General features: G+C 37.3%; 1 protein-coding gene across 4 annotated transcripts in view; it reads left to right on the top strand.

Annotated features, from left to right (window-relative positions):
- The window catches only part of KCNQ1 (potassium voltage-gated channel subfamily Q member 1), a 333,756-nt gene that overhangs the window by 89,152 nt on the left and 220,956 nt on the right, over positions 1 to 23,648 (top strand). Inside the window, exons 7-13 of one of the 4 annotated variants that reach the window (XM_019007106.1) lie at positions 964 to 1,074; positions 3,561 to 3,656; positions 5,858 to 5,974; positions 6,970 to 7,111; positions 8,406 to 8,432; positions 10,753 to 10,818; positions 13,113 to 13,233. In XM_019007106.1, the coding sequence (XP_018862651.1) occupies positions 964 to 1,074; positions 3,561 to 3,656; positions 5,858 to 5,974; positions 6,970 to 7,111; positions 8,406 to 8,432; positions 10,753 to 10,818; positions 13,113 to 13,233 (680 nt within the window). Of the gene's footprint in view, positions 1 to 963; positions 1,075 to 3,560; positions 3,657 to 5,857; positions 5,981 to 6,969; positions 7,112 to 8,405; positions 8,433 to 10,752; positions 10,819 to 13,112; positions 13,234 to 23,648 lie in introns of all 4 variants that reach the window. The other 3 variants (XM_019007105.1, XM_015631984.1, XM_015631986.1) reach the window with 3 other exon arrangements.

The raw sequence follows: 23,648 nt of genomic DNA, 5'->3' as shown, positions 1-23,648 counted from the left end.
CTGACACTTCTGAAGTGTCAGAAGAGAGTCTGAGCAGCCACCAACTGAGCTGTCCCTCAGCTGCTCGAGGGCTCTGTGTGGTTTCCCATGCTCTGATTTGGTTAGCCTTCCTTGAAGTCACAGATAAAAAATCTCTCTAATTTACAAATTCAGAAATAGCTGGTGACATAGGTGAATTTAAATTGTTCTCAGATGCCAAATGTATCCTTCTAATTCAAACAAATACATTCTTTCCTTGAGCTCATGCAAATAATGACTTATTAAGCCTTCTGATGCTACATCACTGTGGTGGTAATCTTTATTTCAGTGTTCTGAAAGGCAAACTCAGCAGATGTTTCCTGCATGTGTGCTTTAAATTATCTGTTCCTGCTCTCCTGTGTTTTATATGACTTGGTGATTCATTAGACTGTTTTCAGGGTCTTTACTACATGGAAAATTTTCAGCTTCTCTTGCTGTTTATACCAGCGTTATCTCTAGAAAGGTTCATGCGTGGCAGCAGTCACAGTGCCTGGTTACAGTGTGTGTGCTCTTTCCATGCAGCAGTCCTGCACCCTTCTCAGCAAACATCTCCTGCCCACAAACCAAACCACCAGCTCAGAACTGTTGGCAGCCTTTCCCTAGGGAAAGTGCGTGACGTGGGCAGGCAGCCCCTAGCCCAGTAACTTCAGATGCTGTACAGTTGCCTCAGCCACGAAGAATTAAATTAATGGTTTTACTTTGCAGGACTTTAAATGCGTATTTTACTGTAATTCAGTTTCCTGTATGTTTTTCCACTCAGTTTTAGGTGGGGAAGCAAACCTGGAAGGAATATTTAACCTTTATTAGTGTCACACAGGCTGACAGTAGGAGAGTTAGGAATGCAGCTAATGTTTCTTTGAAATAAATAAAAAAGGAAGAGAGAACAACGAGCCCAAAGTGGCACATTAATAGTTGATGTAATGCCCTTTTTATTTCTCTTTGCAGGTGACTGTTACAACTATTGGCTATGGAGATAAAGTGCCACAGACTTGGATAGGAAAGACAATTGCATCTTGTTTTTCAGTGTTTGCAATCTCATTTTTTGCACTACCTGCGGTAGGTTATCTTGTACTTTTGTGACAATTTAATGTTGATTCATTGGTTATCAGAGGGAACTTTTGTTACTGATTCTTTAACCTTTCATTTAACCTGGTGTTGTGTAAGCTTTGTATTAAGTTTCTGTATTGTAGCTGAAATTTGTGTAGCTTGTAGAAAGAAAGGAGCTTCTAGAAGTAGCTAAATAAATATGCAGTGGTTTTTGTACGCAACACTAGATTTGAGGAGGATTTGTATTTGAGAAAGAGATGTTTAATTCCAAGTAATTTTCCCAGCCTTTCTCAGGGGTGTGATGGAAATTATTTGTAGTTACTTCTTAGTGATGACTTAGCAAGGTTTTGGGTTTTTTAAGGCATTCACTCTTAGTTTACTCAACTGATTAGGTCCAAGGTGAACTGGAGAACTCTCATGTACCTTCTTCTTTTAGAAAAGCTTCCAAAAAGATGTCGCTGGCAAAAAGACAGCAGTCAGCAGCCAGAGACACTGCTGCAGCTCTTCACAAAATTAATATCTGTCCATGGCCAAAGTCCTGTTTTCCAAAGTGACCTAGAGCTGACCTCTTAAAGCTGTTATGGCACTTGGTTTGCACTGACAGCAGGTTCTTGAGTGCTTTCAAAGAAGAAATAAGGCACTTGTGCACCAAGCCTAAATTCAAAATCAGCGAAACTTTGCAGTTTGAAAACCCAAATATTCAGTGCTAGGTGTAGTTAAGGGTATGTTTTCTGCAATTTAGTAATACTCCTGAATTGTGCTGAAATGTTTGTGCCACCTGAAGCATTCTGTTTACATGTTTATTTTTTCCATTCAGGGACACAAGCAGTTGTGTTAGCAGATGTTTGTGTAGTTCTATTGAGGAGGTGGTGGGGATGGTACAGAACAGATAATATTTTTTTTCCAGTACCATCACAAAAGTTCCTCACAGCATGAATTAGTAGCTGATGAAACTCCAGCGACCTTTTAAAATTAGTTGCCTACTTTAAAGGTGCATTACTTTTTACAGAGGAGGATAATTAATTTTTTAAAATTCCCCAGCATCAGTTTGCCTTTAAAGCATATGTCCCGCCCCCCCCCATTCTAATCTCTTCCACTTTTATTTTAGAAGAAGAATCAGATAAGTGAAATGATTGGTATGGGAAATGCCAAAAGCTACTGTTTTGACTGAAAAATGTTGTTGGTGGGGTGTTTTGTTTTGTTTGGATTTTGTTTTGGTTGATTGTTTTTTTAAAATCAGTCTAAAATGCCACAAAAATGTTTTATAAATGATTGTGTAGCAGCCGTGCCTTCACAGCCATGTTTTATGTTTACCTGTCAGGTTTTCCTAATCTTTGTTGAAATAGAACAACACCAAGCACCACTTTATTAGTGGGATTTTCCTTACTGAATGAAGCTGCTCCTGTGAGTTGGCCCAAGGGAGAATTCAGGATTTGGAGCTCTCTTGCAGGCTTTCTTGTTGGTGTTTTAAGTAAGAGGATCTGGCTGAGATCATAGTCAAAAGTGATTGTAGTGGCTAAATGCAACTGGTGTGGGTTCTGGATGAGGCAATGATCCCTCATTTCCCAAATATGTGGCGTTTGAGCATCATCATCTCTTTGATCTTTACTAAATGAACATAATAGGAAGGGCATTTCATGTTCCTTTCAAAATATTTAATGATTAATAGAGTTCTTAGAGGTAAAGCCAAGATCCCTGGCTGCTCTGATGCCTTCTACTATGCACAAAAAAAGAATTGTGCTTTCCTTGAGTAGGTGTAATCATGTAAGCTGATTTATAAAAGATTTCATTTTCACCTGTTACTAAAACTTGTGTTAAATATGCCTATACCTGTGCAAATGAGCACATAAATGGCTTGCTCTTTACTTAAATTTGGACTTCATACCTATACTACATTTGGAGTTAGTTCAGGTTTCACACTATCCAGTGCCATTAATCCATGTCCTGACTGTGAATTCAATGGCTTTGTGTTCAACTCAGTTGACCATTTTGAAATATGTCTTTTTCTCTTCTTCGTTCTCTTTCCTCACTCCCACCCTGAATTCAGATATGGAAATAGAAATTACCATACCACAGTTTAAAGGTCTAGAGGCTTACACCCTGCCCTGCCAAAGCTTTAATTCTCATAAAAATGTAGTTAAGCCCATCAGGCTGATTTTTTTCCCCCCCTTATTCTGTCATTCCCCTACACAAGCCTTTGTGAGACTTTTAGAGGGTATGAAATATCATTTATTTTTCCTTTTTCAGGTCTGAGTCCATCAGGATTTGCATCAGGGCATGATAGCATTCACAGTTTTCTTCAGCAAGTAATATAATTGAGACTGAAAATTTCACTGTATTAAGTCATTTCCTCTGAATAATTACATGGGTTTTATGATGCTGAATAGAAGTTCATTTGCACAACATAATTTGGCAATTTTATGTGTGGTTCTTTCCCTCCGCTCTTACAAAAAAAAAAAAGAAGAAAAAAAAAAGTCTTTTTTCTCTTTCCACAGGGAATTCTTGGTTCAGGCTTTGCCCTAAAGGTACAACAGAAACAAAGACAGAAGCATTTCAACCGTCAGATTCCAGCTGCTGCCTCACTCATACAGGTACTGAGTTCTTGCATATAGCATGCTGTCATTTCTTTCCATTTATAGTAGGTTTTTTATTGGCTTTTTTGGTTTTTTGTTGGGTTTTTTTTTCCCCGCAAGCTGTTGGCAGTTTTCCCCTCCCTGATTCCCATTAAAACTGTACAGGAGTTACAGACACACGTTTTGGAAAGCCAATCTTTAATGTTAACTAATGAGCAGAAAAGCACACTCCCAAATCAGTGTAAACTGTTTAATTGAGCTGGTTAAAATCAAAACTGAAAGCTATCCTGTAATTACTGAACAGTTTACCTGGGAAAAATGTTATTAAATGCTTGTAGTAATGAAAAAACAAAGAGGAGGCTTCATATAGAATTGTGCTTTAAAAAATACATTGTTGCTTATAAAGACAAATGTCAAATATGCTTCAGTTGGGACAACTGAATTCTTAAAAATCTCAGCTTTAGGAGAAATAAGTCAGAATCTTAAATAGGTTGGACTTGCCAGCTCTAGAGTAGGTGGCTGGGAACCACTGGGATTCTGTGAAATCACTCTTTTCAGGATATGCAGGATAACTGACAGGCAGGAAAATATTGATCCCCCTGTTATAAATGCAGTTCAGTATCAGTATGGTTAAGGAGATTTTGTCCTTTAATGCATTGCACCCTGGAGAAGTATTAACATGGTTTCATTCTAGCTTTTTCCAGCTTTTCTTCCTCTACTCAGTACCTGCACATGGCTTCAGAAGCACAGAGATCAAATTTAAAAGAAAACTTGATATACACCATATAATTTTTTCATTCTCATATGACTTACTTCTCTAGCTTCATGAGTGAATGTGGGTTTCCAGTCAGGATCTTTATGGAAACAGTAGCTAACTGTGAAGTTTATGCTTGAAACTAAACAGTCCCAGAGTTAATGTGACAAAGACCCTGGTTATAGCCAGAGATTATCTAAAAATCTTGAGACTCATATGGTATGGTTTTGTAAAGAATGGACTTTTTTTAACGTTCCCATTGATTCTTTTGGGAAATGAACACCAAATTATTGGGAAGCCTGAGACTGCATGTCCAGAATGTTGTGCTTGGATCCATCAGAAAAGTTAAGGAGTAGAGGATAGACAATGGGTTGCTGAGTACCTGTTCTTAATGGTTTTAATTATGATTTACTAGTAGCCCCGGACTTCTGAAAGCCCAATTCAGGAAGTGCTCTACAAATGAGTTATAAAAAGATTGTTCTTAAGCCAAGATGTTTACAAAATAGGTACAAGACAAGAGAACAGACCAGATGAATTTTCTTTCATTGTATTCCTTCTTGGTTTCTTCTAGAGGTCATTTATTTCTTCCAATATTCTGTTAATCATGGAGGGGTTTATATGGTGATTGTCTTTTCCTTTCCAACTGCTGTCCGTTTTCCTCTCTCATTCTGCCTTGCTCTGTTTCTTTCATCTAGGGTTTTCTGGCCTTCCCTTCTTTAGATTGTTTGTGTGTAAGTGTGTCCTTTCTTCATGTAGTAAGTGGGGATCTGCCTTTTTAATTTGGAGATTTATTATAAATGAATTCTGATATTTACACAGTTGAGAATGCAGTAGTGTTTTCTTGTTGGTCTTGTTTCCTAGCTCTGCTTTTCCTCCCTTTTCCATTAGAACACAGAACTTTAATCATTGGTGGTTGGCAAGGGGGAGGATTGGGTTTGGGTTTGGGCTCCTGGTTAACCACTGGTACTATTCTGTTGTGCCCTCAGTTTCATTTCTTCATATGAATATAGCCCTACTGACCACATCAGAATTCTTTTTTTTTTCTAATAGTATTTTCGTGAGGCATGAAAGAGTAATTTTTGTCTTTTTCTGAGTTGGGGCCTGTAAGATAGGATGCAATAGCCAAAATGCCTAAAGTCAGGTAGGAAACTGGGGCAGAACATGAAATTTGGACCTTTTTTTGAATCTAGTCTAGAGTTTTCTCTCATTATTTGTTTGTTGCTACTGAGAATAAAAGTTGCACTTGAAAAGACTGATCTTTCTTTGTGGTTTCCCAGTTCTAACTATGTGGTTTCTATTTACTAAATAAGGGTTCTAAACCATGCTGAGTTTGTTTCCAGAGGGCAAATTCAAGAATATAATTAAATGAAGAATGACTGACGTGCTTCTTGGAAGTTACTGGGCTGTACAGTGAGCCACTAATCTGATTGATTAATTATTCTGTTGCTTAAAACATTTGTTCCAGACTGCATGGAGATGCTACGCTGCAGAAAACCCAGACTCTTCTACATGGAAAATATACATTCGAAAACCTGCCAGGAATTATCATTTGCTGTCACCCAGTCCAAAACCAAAGAAATCGGTGATGGTATCAATAATTAATGTTTCACATTATAGTAATTAAAAAAATTAAATTCTATTGAGTTTTTGTCCTCTCTGGAGATTATTTGGTCTACTTGTTTTACAGATGATTTTGTTTTGATCTACATTTCAGTTTTGACAGTTTCAGTATACAAACATTATAAACAAGAAATTGATTTGCTGAGTTTCCCCAAGCTCGACTTTTTTGACTGATGTAAGGGTTTGGAAATGAGTAATAATGACTCAGGAAGATCCATCAGTTACTTACCATTGTTGTTTGGAAACTATAAGGACAGGCAGAAAAAAATAATCACCATTTCTGAAAGAGTAGATTTTAATTGATTAAAACAAACAAACCCGACAAAACTTCTGTTTCTCTCAACTATTGATTTTATGATTTTCTAAGCCTTCTTGCTAAAGACTTCTTGTGCCTACATACAGTAATAATTGTCATATCAACAGATTCCATAAATTCAGATTTTTTTTGTTTTATATGCAGTAACAAAACACCTTTGTCAGAATCTTTAGATTATATAGTACACCATCCTCTGTATTATAAGAGTATTGCACAGCAGTCTCAAGCTAGAAGAAGAGGATGTTGCACAAAAATCTTGTATCTCCAAGGTTCATCTGGGTTCACTAGCAATACATCCATTGGCTTTGTGCAGAAGGTGTGATTTATGGCATCCATAAAATGATAAAATATTCTTGAATAGTTTGATTTATATAAGCTGCTGCATAACTAGCAGATTTTCTTTTTTTACTGTGGGCAAGGGATTTGGAAATGACAATGTGCAGAAATCTAGTGATTAGCCAGTTTTGGCAGGATGAGGGGGCAACATAATGAGAAACACAGTGTAGGATCATGAAAATGTAATTCAGGCACTCTTAATTGGTTATAGCTCATTGGGGACTGTGTCATTATTAAAGACATCACTGAAGAGACATCTCCATATGACTTGGTTTGGGTAATTTAATTTATGTGTGCTTTTTTAGGTTAAAAAGAAGAAATTTAAGTTAGACAAGGACAATGGGCCTTCTTCTCCAGACAGGATGTTGGCTATACCACATATCACTTATGACCACGTGGCAGAGGACAGGAAACCTGATTTCAGTTTTGAACCATTTGAAAATTCTGGTAAGACGCTCCATTATAAATTGCCAGTAACTGTGATGAGTTCTATGATTAGATTTGCATACAGATCCTTTTTAGTGTCTGTATTAAAGAAGGAGAGAACAAGCTCTTGTCATTCTAAAGCAAGAATACTTTGCTTTTTTGCCTTTGGTTGCTGGCTTGTGTGGGTGAGATTTAACCACTGCTTTAATGAGGATGCTCCACTGCAGACAAATAAAATCATCTCTCATTTCTGCCTGTTGGAAGAGCTAGTGACTCTTAGGTTGGTGCATGCGTTTTGCAATTGGAATTCTGCAATTGATTGAATTTACAGGGATTAGCTGTCAGCTTTTCCATGTGAAATTTACCCAGGATGTGTAATTATTGTGCTTGTACCTGAACCAAAAATGATTGGTGTGCCTTGGCTGCACCAAACATAGTCTGTTACATGAAACCATCATGTGCTCATGCCATCTGCTCAGTGCAGTAGGCTGAGAATCAAGTTTTGAAAGCAGAAGTACTTAAGATAAATGTGGATCCATCTGTATTAAATGTCACTGTACAAAATGGTACAGTATGAGGAAAAAGAAGAGAGGACATTAGAATCACCTTATGATTAATAGCTTATTTATATTTGCTTTTGATGTACTGAACTCCCAAAATAGCTCTGAATTTACAATGTGGCATTTTTACAAATGTGCTTTGATTGGAAATCTTTTAATGTATTGTTCAAATTTAGACAACAAGAGCAAGGTTTAATTTTTAAGGTGTTTTTTATTATAGATACCTTAAGTACTTCTGTTTTTTCTCTTCAAAAATTTGGCTGACAGGAATAAGTTTAATGGGCTTTAAACTAAGACAGCAACTTGGGCTGCCACTGGGCATATTTTAGTTCAAGCAGACAGTCTTGCCTTCTGTGTGCTATTTTGGTGTGCTTTGTTGTGTTTTTCTGCATTGTCCATGTTTTCCACTCTTTCTTGGCCTCTGCTAAGAAATGGTTGCAAACTGCATCTGGTGGTTGAAATGACATAGCTGCTAAAAGGTGGACAAGTACTGAGCTAAGTGTGTGTCTCAAAATTTTAGTACAGACCTTTCTTCAAAACAAATGACAGAACCTTACAAATGCTTCAAGTCCCACCTTTTACCACTAAGCTTCTGAGATTATTAAGGGCAATATTATTTGATGGCAGCCTACTGCTGCCATTTCAAAAATCAGCTCTGTAGCTTTCAGTAAAAGGTTTTTCTCTAATTTCTTCTGACACTTATCTCTTTTCTTTTTTATCTGTGTTCTCCTCTATAAACTGTTACAAGTATACAGGACAAACAGGAATGTTAAAATTGCTTGGTAAGTTGAGGAAAATACTTCTATTTGTGGCATGCCAGCTTATGACAGCATAATGTTTTTCACGTGTGTCTAGTGCCATATAATTTCTAAGAAATCTTTTGCAGCCAAGGAGATCTAGACAGACATAAAAGGTACATTCTCACACTTGTAATCACAACTGCACCTAGTCTCACTACAAGGAGAAACATGAGCACTCATTTGTATAAGTAGATGATCTCTAATGGATTTTTATACTTGAGAAAAATGGCTCTTATATATACAACCAAGAGAAAAATATAATTTCTAATAAATAAAATCTAATTCATCCAGTAGTTATCTAAGGATATGATGTGAATTCATTTCTAAATAACTATATTAGGACGGGAGAAAACTTTCAGATTTGACCCCCCCAGTGTTGTGCATTCTGAAGTACATGCATCTGTTCCTGTAAAAATGTGCTGTAGATATTTGTGAACAGATGGGGACCCATAAATTAAATAATTTATTTTAGTGTTTGTCTGGATTCTGTGATCACTTAAGCAGCCATGTAGACTTGTGGTGCTTCTAATGTGCTTGCTTAGGCGCTTTCTTACCAATTGAGTGTTCCCCAAAGACAGTAGGATTAGAGCTAGGTCGGGGCAAAAGACCTCTGTGATTTAGTGAGAGTGCTATGAGCCACCTTTAAGTTTTCTGCTCTGAAACCACTACAGACAACAGAGGCTTCCTTCCAGTGATCGAGTGCAAGGATGCTCAGGCTCAGATTAAATTGACTGAAAAGGCAAGATTCAGTTTCACCCCTGAACCCACATGGGACACAGGTGAAATTAAGGTGTTAAAACAGCAAAACCAGACTGAAGCTCCTTGGCTCCCCCAATCATTCCTTGATTTTTCCAGTTTCCATCATTCCAAGATGGGCATCTCTGTTGGGGATGGACATGGTGGAACAAGATCGGGAGGGCAGTGAGATCCGCCAAACAAATCACTTGTTTTATGTGAAATTCCTCCATCTAGGGGAAATATCAGAGAAGCTTTACCAGCCTTCATAGGTTCAGTTTCTATGTCCCAGCCAAGCAGACAGAGCTCAGTAGACCCTGGGACTAACACTATTCTCACAGCAGCTCAAAGACAGAGTGTTATTTTACTTACTGTGAAAAAGATTATCTACTCAGAAAACTATAGCTGCCAAGTCAAAAGTGCAGAAGGAAGAAACTAGGCAGTACAAGGGTAAAGGATACTAATTCAACTTCAGTTTGATCTTCAGAAAGGCTGTAGTAACATATCCATGTGATGCTTTCTCACATTCAGTAAATTTTTGGGCTGCCCACTTAATTCTTCAGTCTTGACACTCTTGGATCTCTCACCTTGCTTCCCTTCCATTATCTTTGTGCAACCAGAGATTTCCAGCTTTTTCTCCCTCCTTTCTTTCTCTTGGTATCATCAGTTCAGCAAAGACCAAAGGAGCCATGGCCTATCCTGGCTACTGCTAAAAATAACCCTGTCCCAGCTGGAACATGTGTGTAGCACTGAGAGAACACTTGCAAAACGAGGGTTTTTCTCTGATTTTTTTTTTTTTACTCCAATACATGTTTTATTTTGAGTTTTTCTCATTGCATAAAAATAAGGCACCATTCCTGAAAAGTATCAGTCTGTCCAAGTGTATGAATTCACAGGCAGTTCTTAATGAGGTAGTTATTAACAGCATCTGATGTTCAAAAGAACCAAACATAAGGTAAAGATTGTTTTTTGCTGAGACTCTTTCTCATCATTGATTCCTCTTGCCTGCCTGAAACATCTCCCCAAGAAATTCAGCTTGAGGCAGGCACTTGTTTTACATGGTTGAAGTGGGCAGCTTCAAAAACTTTTTATGGGATGTGTTTGGAAGCTTCAAATGTGATGTCAAAACTGCCCTGTCCACCTGGCACTGAAACCTGCTTTGTGAGCAGGGTGAACCAGAGCAAGAGGCGTCTGACCCATGGGAATTTGGACAGTTAGGAAAGAGAAAGACTTGAGAAGCCCTGAAGTCTGGGGGAAAGGGGCAAACAGAGACTGGCCTGTAGGGAGGAATATCTTGCAGCAGTTGGCATTGCCATGAAAAATGGGCTTGGAGAAGCAGTGACTCCTCCACAGTGGCAACTGAACATTCTGCCAGCACATAATGCACTCTTGCACAGTTTCATACACTATTTTCCACAGTATTTTTCATTTTGTGTCAGGTAGAACATAATAAATTTTAGGTATGTCTGCATCTCCTCAGCTGTCTGTCTGGACCTTCTTTCTTTTTTGTTGTTTTTTTTTTCTCCTCTCCCATCTCTGTTTCATGTGCATTTTCACTCTGACTCAGATTGTCAGCGCTCCTGGCCATCCTTTTCCACAGACCAGCAGTCTTCCAGCGTTCCTTCCTCTCCAGGTAAAGCTCATAATAATTAAGCACTGTTCCATCATATTTCATCGCCTTTGTTAATTACTAAATCTTAGTTCTGTCTGGAGCTGTCTGCTGTGGCACAAAAAATTATAAAGCTTGTTTCTAAAAAGAGGTGTTTCAGTAGAATTTTGAGTTTGGAGGTTGTTCAGGTTGTAAATTGAAATGTGTAAATTCAGCAACTGTTATCTATTGAAAACTTGTGTCTAAAGTGTCGGGGGGTTTTCTGTTTAGCCCTCATATTTAGAAATTGTATCTTTTTTTAGTATTTTTTTAACACTGCTTTCTAAGAAAGACTTATCCAAAGTCTAATGGCTATGAATTTATTTTTATAAGTAAAAAAATGAGCTCCCTGGTGTTCTGCTTGAACCCTGTTTCAATGCACTTTGAAGCAGAGAAACTCTCGTTAAGGCCAGGCTCTTTTCTTAGTTATGATGATCTTTGAAATTTTTAAAACAGGGGGAAGGAGATACATTTGCCTCATACTAATCAGCTCCTGCTGTCTGTGTACTCACACAAGAATTCTTTCAAATAGTCTGAGGCCCAGTCTTGACTTCTGGTTCTTTTTGCATTGTGCCAGTCCTTCTTTCCCCTCCCATGAAACTGAAAAGCAATAGGTGTGAGTGATCCAAGGATGTCTGCAGATCCACTTGTGCATGGAGTGTGCTGTGTCTCTCATGAGCACAGTCTAGAGAGTGTTCAGCAAACCATTTACATGGCTGCAGGTTCAGCAGTTTTTATCACTTGCCATCAGGAAAACAAAAACATTTGTGAGTCCTTATTTGCTAGAAACTGGGAAAGTTTAATTTATGTCTTGTAGAAATGAAAACAGTGAAAATTATTTCAGTGAAAGCCCAAGGAAGTCTGCCTAAAAGACATTTCACTGCACATCTCTATCTGGAATTATTTTGCTGGTTTCACAGCCATTTTTTTTGAATGATGGCTACAGCAAAGTGATTAAGTAGCATGATACTCTAATGTTAGTATGACACTAAAAGCAAAAATAGAAATGAATGCTTGCTAAAACATAGTACAAAATTTTAATTTTAAAGTGCTACAAGTGGCTTCTGCATGTAATAAATGTATCTCCTAGCAGTTGTCTTGTTTGTTTGTTTGTTTGTTTATTTTAAACTTTGATTTCAGAGGTCATCCTTCCCTATTATAACTTCTGGAGTACAAAGACTTTCCTTTTGTAGTTTTGGACAGCCATGTTCTTAATGATTCAATAATACTTTCTCTTCTGTTTTTTATTTTTTTAAATTCAAATCCATTTCTGCCATATGAAAATACCCAATTACCTGAGTAAAGTGGTTGCATTAAAATAAAATAATTTTTTCCTGATATTCTCATTTCTATTCCCAGAAAACATTAGCTACATTTAAATTATCTATTTCTGTTCTATTCCTTTAGGTTTTGTGTGGCTTTTTGGCAGGGTATTATTTACTGATATATTATAAAATATTTTATTTGATAGAGTTTTCATAAATTACTACATTATAATTGTTTTATTGGCTATTCCAGCCACTTGGACAGACAAGGTTTCTGTGGACTTTTCACAATTACCTGTGATTTATATGGAATATTACCAAGTTTTGTTTTCTGTAAATTCATTTACAGTCATGTGAACCACACCAGTGGTCTTATTTATATACAAGTGTTGTGGCTTCTTTAACAAATGTTAGGGCCAAGCTGGAAAAAGCACTTGGTGTTCTTAATGTTAGTATGTGACAGAATTTCAGAGCCTGAGTTTAAAAATGAAAACTGTAACACTCTCCCTGATTTCTTGGCTATGTAAAACTGATGATCTACAAGTAACTTCCAGTAAAACTTTCAATATCTGAAATTTTTTGTGAATCAACCTCCGCAGTAAGAACTTCATCTGTGATGAACTGGAGATCTTGCCACCTGTCCTGATTCTGAGCCTAAAGATGAGGTGGCCTAGTGCCTTAACGTGAGAGGGAACCAGCAAAGTTTCTCTAAATAATGCATGAAGCCCTCTGCCATATGGATTCTGAACATTCTAGTGTATCAGGAGTATGAATAACAACAACAGCAACAAAAAAAGGAATAAAATATTAGTTTTAATCTTCACCAGAAGTTTAAACGCTTTAGGCAGAGGAAGAGTTAAAATTTTTCTTTTTGTGAACACTGTGCTATATGCAATTTTTGTAGCAACTTTTCAGTATTCTTTTAACATGTAAAAATAACGGTATTTCAGAGGTCAAAATGAGTGGCAGCCAAATGCTGTTGCTTGAACTGCTATCTGCATGTTTTTTCCACAGTAAAAAAGAGCCCAGCATTTCTAGATGTGAACACAGGACCCTTCATCAGGACCAGCAGCTTTGCCGATGAGCTTGACCTGGAGGGTGAGACACTGCTGACCCCAATAACTCACATCTCACAGTAAGTCCAGGCTGTTGAACTGTGCAGTGGCTGACTTGGACAAGAGAAGGCAGTTCAGGTGGGAGGAGCTGATAGGGCTCAAATATCTCAGATATTTGCGTCAGACACTTTTCACCTTGACGTTGGTGTATCCTGTTCTAAGTGCCAGTAAATCTTCATGCTGACCTAAAGACAAGTTCACTTGGCTGTGACACAAGGCTTTAGTTTTTAGCTAATGTCTCTGGGCAGCTGGTGACTGACAGCCTCAGGATTTTTATGTGGAGACAATCTGTGGGAGTACTTGCCTGTTGAAGGTTATCTTGATCCCTCCAACATTTTCCAGTGGAATAGCTGTAAAGTGCAGATTTTAAATACTACTTATATGAAGTACAAGTCTCTCCATTTCAGCAGCACTTTATCTAATAGTCAAACTATGTTCTGCATTGGAAAATCTGTTTGATCATCATGATTATTGTTTTGTTGTATATAGAAAAAAAAGATCTGAAATAGGCCTGTAGGTGGTGGGGTGGGGTGGTGGTATGGCAGCATTTTCCCTTTTGGAAGAAGATTTTCCACTTGTCTTTTATGCTAAAATGGTATCTTCAGGTTCTCAGATTATTCTAAAATAATAAGAGAGTTGCAGCAGAGTTTTGTTCTCATGCCTTTAAAAATAAATCTTCTGTCATTTAATTCAAAATCCTGAAAAATGTTTATTGTTTGCCATACTAGACGTGTGGCAGTATATTGTCTAGCAGAGGAATTAAACAATTTTTTCCCCTCTAGAAAAATGAGGATTTCTGCAGTGAAACCACAGATGAAAATTTGTGGCATAATTGTATTTCTGACGTACAAAACATGCAGAAATGCTTGCTACCAATTTCCAAGCCTTCTTCCCATATATATTATAATTAACAGAGGAGCACAAACATACTTTTTAGAGCCATTTTGGAAGGGCATTTATTAAAGAAAAATAAATGTTTGGGTGAAGCCTTCCCTGTCCCCAAACAGAGGTATTTGCATTTTCATCTGATTCACCCAAGTGTACGTCTGTTTGTAGCCAGGGAATTTAAGAGACTTGTATTCTGGAAGATTTCTCAGTGGTCCAAGCAGCAGGAGGAAGTAATAAATTTTCTCAAGCCTTTGACAAGAACAATGGAGCAAGAAAACCAGATCTAGATGTTTTCTCTGTGTAGCTTGTTTAAAACTTTATTTTGCCTCAACGTTGCAGGCTTTTTTATTTTTTAATACACTTAGGTGCTAAGAGTTGCCATTATCCTGTCTGGGTTTGGGAACTATTTAGTTATTTATCAGTGACACATTTCAGATAATAAGGCACTCCATCATCTTTAACTCCAACCTGTATAGCAGCTGAGATTTTTTTATTTTTTTTTCTATTAATTACTTGTGGAAAATTTTAGAATATTGGCAGTGTGTTTCAGATGAAGAACCTCACCAAATGAGCACCCTAAGTTTTCAGTAGCTTATATAGTTCTCTTTTACTCTCTTAATTTTTGGTTGTAACCTCCGTTGAAATTTCCCTGGATTGTTCTAAGTCATGAGTAGGACAGTACAAAATGTGTATCCCACAGCTTGAACTGAGTCTCTGCTGGGGTGGAAGAAAATAGAATTCATTGGTTCTTTTAAGATTTTTGGATTAGATTCACAACTCAAGAAATTGTATGAAATGTATAACTGGATAAAATATTAATTTAAATGTCTCTTTGAAATATAGGTGCCCAAATGTAGATTCCGAGAACTGTTTGCTTGGAAGTGCATTTACTTTGTTTGCAGCTAATTATAAGACCTTAAACAGTGCCAGATCAGCACCAGATATGAGTGTTAGTCAAAAAGTTAGTGAAAATCCTGTTTTTAAATACAAACCCAAGTACTCAACAAAACTATAGCACCAGCTATAGTATAGACAAGTCAAATTATGTGTGAATATATCTAGTTTCAGGTCTTGAAAGCAATACTCTATCAGAGAAACAGAAACACAAAGACATTTTCAGAATTGGAAGCATGATGTAAAACACTTGATCTGAGGATGCATGGATTTGGGATTCATAGAATTATTTCCTGGCCAATTATATATTTATTGCTACATGTGAATTAACTTATCCATTAATCACAGAAAAGTGACTCCAGAATAGACATTAATTTTTGAAAGTCATGAATACATGAGTAAATTTTATGTAGTTAATTTGAGACACTCAACTAGAAAGTGACTTTTGGTTGACAGTATGGAAAATATTCCCTTTTGACAGGTGCCACAAATTTGTCAGAAGAGTGGGGCACCTGCTGTGGTACTGAAAAGCAAACACTTGGCATCCTTGTGGTTTAAAAGCCAATGAGACTGAGTTTTTTCCCCTCACTTGTCCTAGAAAGTAAATGCCAACTTTCAACCCTTATGATAAAGGGCTTAAGGCTTCTAGGCCTAAAGTCCTCCTTAAATTAAATTTTACAGCCCTGCTTGTTTATGCAAAAAATTGTTCTCTTTTGGTAAACGTAGATGTGTATTCTCACTGAGTTTAATAGGACTGGTTCTGTGTCAAAAAACAAATGTTGGGTATTTTTTTGCAGGACATATGTCCGACTCGATTTTAAATCTGTCTTGAAATAAACTTTTATGGAATTGCTAATGGAAAATCTTTCATTAAGATTACTCTATCAGTTAACTACTATCACTACCCCTTTAAGGAAACAAAAATAATAATTAAAGGACATTGAGGCCGGATATTCAGACAGGACATCCTATAAAATGATCTGTAACAGTTTTAAAAATGCAGTACACAGTGTGTTGTTTGTAATAGAACTTGGCCCTTCAGTTTAATGTTTCCTGTGGTCTGTTGTGTTGTAAATGTGAAATAGAAAACTGGACTGCAGCAATACCACCCCTCTCCTCTGGATTTCTCACTGGTTTATTTCTCCCAGTGTGTTTCCTGATTGTCTCCTGTTCTGCTTCACTGTGTTGGCTCTTTTGGTTTATTTGCATTTTAAAGCAGTGGAAAATCGGTGCTACTTGTAGCTGGTCCTCAGTCACCATGAGGCTCTTGTCCTGCGTTTGTATGATTGGTTAACTTCAGCATTAGTGTGGAAGCATTAGTTGTAGCATTAGCTACTGCATGTATTTCTGGGTTGTAAGCATTAGCTAAAATGCCATAGTTGTGATCCTGTTATTGTCTGTATCAAAATAACAATAATTCTTGGTTTTTCAATGATTCTTCCCCAGATGTTTCATGGATCTCATAATCGGAATGATGAAAATGCATTTAATTAGTTAAGCATTGGGTTTGTCTATTTACATATATAATAATTATTTTCCTGCAGTGACATACTGGTTTGATCTTAGATTTCATACAGGGGGCTTACACTTAAAGGAAAGCTTTACATTAAAAACAAAAAGTAATTCATTTTTGTGTATTTCCATCCTGAAAGCATTCTGTGTCATGACATTTTAAAAATAAACCCTTCCTTGTTAAACAATGTAATAGATGTAATGATTAAGCAAACAGATTCAGGGCTTTTTAATAATTTCCAGATTGAGAAGACATGATAACAGATCGAGGTTTTTGAATGATTGAAATGGATGCTTTTGATTGCTTTGAAATATTTGAGATAAAGTGTGCTGGAAAACACTAAATGCAATGTCCATGGTGCTGGAGTTACCACTGGCTTTTGTTGGAATTAATGTTTTCCTTCTCTTCTCTTTTCTATTTTTAAGAAGTCTTCTATATTTTAATTACCAGTATATAGGTTGTTGGCAAGAGATACAACCACATTGCCTAGAACAAACAGTGTTGTATTTGTCTTATAACTCTCTCTTTTCTTTGGGATTATCAGTGAGTGGAATCCCTATTTGCTTTGATTTGCGAGGTCATATTGTAAGAGATTCCTGCTTTTATCTTCTTCTTCTATACCAAAATGACCCTCTGAGGCCTGAGCAAATATTTCAGTTTCACTCTCAAATGGGCCAGATGGAAGACCTGACTTCTGCTGTCACAAAATTCCCGCTGGAATGCTGTTAACAACATTTAAACCATGACTTCCATGGGGTCCATTTTATCATTAATGACAGGGCATGTTGGAAGAACAGCAGTGATAGCAGCTATGTAAGAACATCCTTGAGTTAAGACCAGAGCTTAATGTTCACTCATCGCTGGTTACTGTCATTTGCCATTATTTCAGTCATTTATTTGACTTGCAACAAGAAAGGCCTCAGTGCTTGTTTACTGGACACTGGGCAGCATCCTTTTCCATTCTGTATGTTCCAGTGTGTCCTCAAGCTCCCTTAGGAATTGTGCTTACAATCTGCTGATTTAATAGTTTACTGAAAAGGGGAGAATTGTTTCCCTCAGTTATTTCCTTTGGTATGGAATAGCATTATTAAATCTCGTATTTCTTGTTACAAATTTACAATAAACTTGACCATAGAAATTGACCCTAGAACTCTGGATGTATCAGGAATCTGATAGTTTTATCTATTTGGCTGCTGGGAGACACTTGAGGATATGAAGTGTCCTTAAATCTGGTTTAACAAGAAGTCAGGTAAGTTCCTTTTTCAGCCAAAGATTCTGGAATCATTGTAAATCAAGTCGCTCTAATGATTTCAGTGTCATCATCCCATTCTGATTTCTTGCTGCTGTTTGTATGGGAGAGCGAAAGCTGTGGCAGTCCAGTCCTAAAAATGGATGACCCCTTATGTGAGCAGTGACCAAGGCAGTATAGTCATCAGAGAGGACTCAAAGAATCTCTGATGTGAGAAATTATTAGTTTGCTGTTAGTCCCAGACAAAGGGGGCTGCAGAGCTTGCCTGCAGCTCAAGAGCTGGGTGGCTGTAGCAGAGCAGGACGTCAGCAAACTTCTCTCTTGCATGTTGAAAGGCAAATGGATATTTTAGTATGTTTGTCATGGTTTATAAGAATTTTATTTCTGGCTTATGAATTACTAGCTAGGGGCACTGCCAAAATCGCTATGGCACACTCACTGTAGCAGCGAGCTAATAGTCTGGACATGGTGCATTTCTGTGTGCAGCTGCCCAGATTAAAAATCCCTATAAACTCTTCCCTGCACCTGGAAAGTACCATAGCTACTGCTGCACTGAGACAAATGTGGCATTAGCATTAGCAGGTGCTGTTGCATCTGGATGTATTTATTTGGCCATCCTTTGCCTCACCTGGCAGCCCTTTGAGCTGGGGCCTGTCCTGTGTTTGTATGATATTGAATAGGGGGGATCCCAGCACACAAACTGTTCCCGTGTCCTGCATCCAATGTCAGCGGCAGAGTTGACTAAAGTTGATTGTCTGTGTCTTTGTAATACAGGCAGTTATTTACAGTATTTATTTTTATATGTGGACTAGCCCAAAATGTGCTGAAGGCTTGGGCAGTTCTTCATGGTGTCTTGTTTCGCCCTTGACACTGCAGCAACTGAGCGGCTTCTGACACTGCAGTGTGTGGTGTGGTGAACATCTGTCCCTTGTGGTTACTTGCTTCTTTCATCTTTAGGGAGAAGTTCTTGCGTACTGTGGTGGGTGGTTGCTTTTTTCATAGATTAGATAGAGTGTGCAGTTTATGTCTATAGCTCTGAAGACCAGAAGGGATAATCAGATTCCCTTTGATCCTGTAAAAGGCTGTAGCACTCAGTCAAGCTGCAGAATTACTGTGCTGTGCTATTTATATGAGCATAATCACATAAAAGACACGTATCAAAGAATTAATAAGATGAAAAAAATTCAGTCAGGAGCCTGAAGTTTTCAGTTTCATGTCTCCTTTTTTTATTATGTTAACTTTTTATCTATTTTTTATTGGAGATGGGAGTGCTGTCATACACTGGTGCTGCTATTTGCCAGAAGTCAGTACTGGACAAATACCTTCTGTGTTAGAGGTTGCAAACCTGCATGAAAAAGACTCTCATGGTCTTTTCTCCTTTGCTGCAAATTGTCACTGATTCATTCAAGTGCAGTGCAAAATTACTGTTTGGCTATTTTATGTTACTGACATGGTATAAAAGTAATGTGTTGACTTTTTCTAGTGTACAAACCGTCTAGGCAGAAGCTAAGATAGCTTAGCTATTTCTTTTGTGCTGCAGATGAACATTACATTCCTTGGTCTCCAAGTGCTGGTTTACATCTTGATTGATGTTGAGTAATTAAACCAGACTCCAGCTGCTTAGTGATTCAGAAATACAGGGCTCCTATGCTGTAAAAACAACAAGCAACTCCCCACTTATTAACTTTAAGCATTGTTTACTTTGGGTATCATGCAGAATGATAACTACATTTTTTAAAATTTTTATAGGATAGGAGAGACAATAAAAATATCCCGCTTTTATCTAATATTAAAAAAAGTTAATTTTTTATCCTCATCTCCAGTTAATTCCAGAATTAAAATTCAAGACAGGAATAAAGTTTTTCTGTTATGAGGATGGAGAATGGCTTTACTTTTTGTTTAGATATGTTGGATATACCAAAAAAAGTTATGAACCTGATTAATTTATAATGTGTGCACATTCATTGGGAGTTTTATGTTTAACATTTCATAAATTAGCAAAAAGTAAGTTTTTTACTAATGCAATAACAAAGTTATGAAGTTGCAAAATTTAGTGCTTGTAAGTAGCATTTAGATTGGAATACTCCAAAATCTGTGGGCAGCATTATGCCCACAGGTGCTATATATACTGTGCTAAATCTGGATTCAACATCACAGCTTTCCAACAGGAAAACCTGGTGTGAGTACAAGGTTGTGTCAAGGTCGGTATGTGCCAGCCAAGAGACATAGCTGACCACTGAGTATTATTCCATGTGCAGATACAAACTAGTAAATGAACATTTTTCGTGAAATTTTTATTCTGATATTGGTCAAAAAGTTAGTATGTGTAAAAAAAAATAAATTCCTTAGTGAAACAATGGCTGTGGATGTGAGTGTAGTCACAGATATCTGTGTCTCTGCTTGGGGCAGAGCTGGAAACTGACACTGCCTAACAAGGAAATTCATCTGATGTACTTTTAACCTAATCATCTATTCCAGGCTCAGCTATCAAGTCCAGGCGTGATCCTTAAAACCAATAGCACCGGTGACCTTTGTGCTTTAATACTTGGATCACTAATTTTAATAAGGTCTTGTTAGAGCATCTTTTGTCGTAAAGCACATTGGTTGGAATAATGGACATCAACAGCTGGTTTAAATATTGCTGAATATGCACCAGAACAGCAATGCTAAAGGAAAATACCTTTCTGTAAAGTGTTAATGCACAGGGAAACAATTCCAAGAGGTGTAAATGGGTTCATTTACCTGGCATAATACTGTAATTTTACAGGAAATAGCATGATATACATTCTGTGGGTAAAAGTGGCTTGAAAATTGCTTGAATATATTATCAATACATTTTTCTTATTAACTTCATTCATAGTATTTTACCAAGAAATTGTTGCAGGTTTGTTTAATAAGCAAATGCTGCTCACAGTATGATCAGTACCCAATTCAGACTAAATGTAGCATTTTCTTCTTGCTGTACTTCTCTGGAAATTCAATTACAACATTGACACATTAAACACTTTCTTCTGCAGCTGCTCTTTCTGATCACTACTGATGATTTTTTTCCAAAGTTAAAAACATGGCCAAGTGTGATTAACACCCTACTGGGGTAGCAAATCTTACTGCAGTGGAAGGTTTTTGGTTTAAACATTTGCCAAATCCATAGCAGAGCTGTAAAGTGGGGAGCTCTCTCCATCATCCTGGATGCTGGATGTATGAAGTGCAATATGCATGGCCTTGGCACTTGCTCTGGATAGAAAGCTCATAGGAAATCATGGAACTCTGGATTGAAATTTGTTTTTGTGTGGCTGCAAGGACTGAATATAGTTGTGATTTCACTCAGGGTCTCGAGGACTTTGTCATCCCCATGTGTAGGACTGTATGTTTTGTTTTACTTCCAGCAGGAAGTTCAGCTGGGAAAAGCTAAAGTATTTTCACTGTCCTGCAGACAAAATACCTTAAATATCTTAACACTAGTTGTCAGCCTGTTAGCAAACTAAAGCTAAGTCTGTATTTTTCTCTGGTTCCTGTATCCCACTCAGTTCTGTGGTTATTGAGTGCTTTTTGGGATAAAAATAAACACAGAAACTTGTTATTGCTATGTCCGGCTACTCCTTTGTGTCTGTCTTTCCCAAGGAAAACTGATGTGTTTGTGTTCATTTTTTCCCTTTTTTCTTCCCATGTAAAATGCAGAGTATAATGTCAAAAGGGAAATGGATCAAAAAGTGGTAACTGCTGGTGGTGGTCGGTCCTCGTGTCCTTTTGATCAGGCCTGCCCAACAGCCAAGCCCCATCTCCTGTGCAGCCAAGTGTCATTGGTACAGAAATGTGACTTCTCCTGAAAAGGGGATTTGCTGAGTAGTGTGGCTCCCAGGGACTCATCTTCCAGGAATTTTGGGCCCCTAAACATGACAGCCTTGAAAACAGAGGCAGAGAATGTTTAGCATGACAGTGTCCTGCAGCGAGCTGGTGAAGTGAGCAGAGCACAGCAGAAACTTAACATTCATTGCATGAGCCATGGTTAACAAGAGGTTGTGAGGATGTATTTTGTAGGTGCAGAACTTTTTTGAGGGATAGCACTTCCAAGGAGGCCAGTTCCATGATCCAGACTGTGTATGATTGGAAACACCAAGTGATGCCAGAAATGTTCTGTGGTCATTACAGAACAAATATGAAGAGCAGTGAACAGAAAGCTAGATCTTGCATTACTTGAAATTACTTGTTTGTCTATGTCTGACAGCCAGTTCACTTTGTTGAAACCTTTAACACACGTAGGCAGTGAAACGTACTTGAACTGTCCTCAAAACTTGATCTTTCTTTCCCATGTAGTGCAGCTATTAATTGAAAAAGCAGTTGAGCCCTTGTATATTTTTTTTTTAATCAATACATATTTAGGCACTGTCTACAACTCGAGAACAGTTCATAGATACCAAAGTTATACCAGGGCTGAAAATACCAGTAGGTATGTAATTTGATTTTTTTTTTTAATAAAAGCAAACAAATTTTGAACCAGAGATTTTATTTTTTTAAAGGATATGTTTTTATTATAGAACTGTAAAGTATTTAAAAAATAGTTCCTCATTTTTATTTGAAGATAGAACCCCAAAATATCACAACATTCCTCACTACAGTGTAAAAGAAAAAGTATTTATTTTCTCTTTCCATGCTATACTCTTTGCTATTTTTAAAACTGGGCAACATTTAATGGTTCTTGTTATTACCCATCCCATAAAATAAATGGGTAATGCAGCAGGAACAGGAAGTCAGGTGCCTAATTAAACAGATGTTACAAAACTGCATCTGTGTTCTGACTGTGATAAAAACACTAAAAAGTTTACATGCCACTCATTATTCTTGAATTTTAATTTCTTAGAACTCCAAAAATTTTAGGCTATATGAGGAATGTCTTTATTTGGAAGGAAAGGTAAAGATTTGCACTGTGCTTTGTCCTGGAGGATTTGCAATGTGGTTGCTGTATATGGAGCCTATGCCAAGAACCGGAAGGCAGTAGACCAGAAATAGCTGTGTTTGAGTCCTAAATTGGCTGCTGGGATAATAAATAATGGGGGGATGCAACCATAGTATTTAGTCTTCAGTGAATTTAGAAAGTGTTTTCAGTACATCTGCTTTTTATTTTGGAAACCTAACCCAGTTCTGCCTATGTAAAAATTTCAGATGCTAATTTTGAATTTTGTGGGGAGTTTTGGAGTGGTTATTTTCTTAGTTTTGGGGGTTTTTTTAAGACCACCCACATTGGGGCACCTGCCAGGTTTTCTGGGGTACTTGCTTTACTCTGCAGGACTCTGAGGTTTTCTGTAAGTGTATGTTCTGGGTCTCATCCATTCATCATTATTACATCTTAATGTAGGTTTCAGATTTGCTAAATTATGTTAAATCACTTCCATATTGAAACACATGAGTAATTTTAAATGACTGCAAACAGCAGGATCAGATTATTAGAGCTCTTAATTGTTTCTGTCTTTTTGTCTGAAAGCTTGAAAGCTTTCAGACTTTTGCTGTGAGTTATGAACTGACAAATAATGTATACTATAGACTTCGCAGTATTTCCACCAATAGTACATCTGAGACTTGGTACAACTAGGAACATTTTTTTCTGAGGGAAGCAGAGCTTAAAGGTATGAACTTCTCACAAAAACAGTCCAATATAAATCATACTTAATGGAGCTGTTGTCAGTATAGCCTGCAGATCAACTGAGAGAAGAATATATCATTAGAAAAATTTGAATAGCAGGAGTCTCTTATTTGTTAATAACTTTTTTAATGCATACAAGGTGTCCCTGTGTCAGATCTAAAGATAACAACAACAACAACAAAAAAACCAAAAAACAAACAAAAAAACCAAAAAAACAAACCCCCCCCCCCCAAAAAAAAAAAAAAAAAAAGAG

Source organism: Parus major, chromosome 5, assembly GCF_001522545.3.
Source record: "Parus major isolate Abel chromosome 5, Parus_major1.1, whole genome shotgun sequence".
NCBI lineage: Eukaryota > Metazoa > Chordata > Aves > Passeriformes > Paridae > Parus > Parus major.
This window is presented reverse-complemented; position numbering and strand designations above follow the sequence as displayed.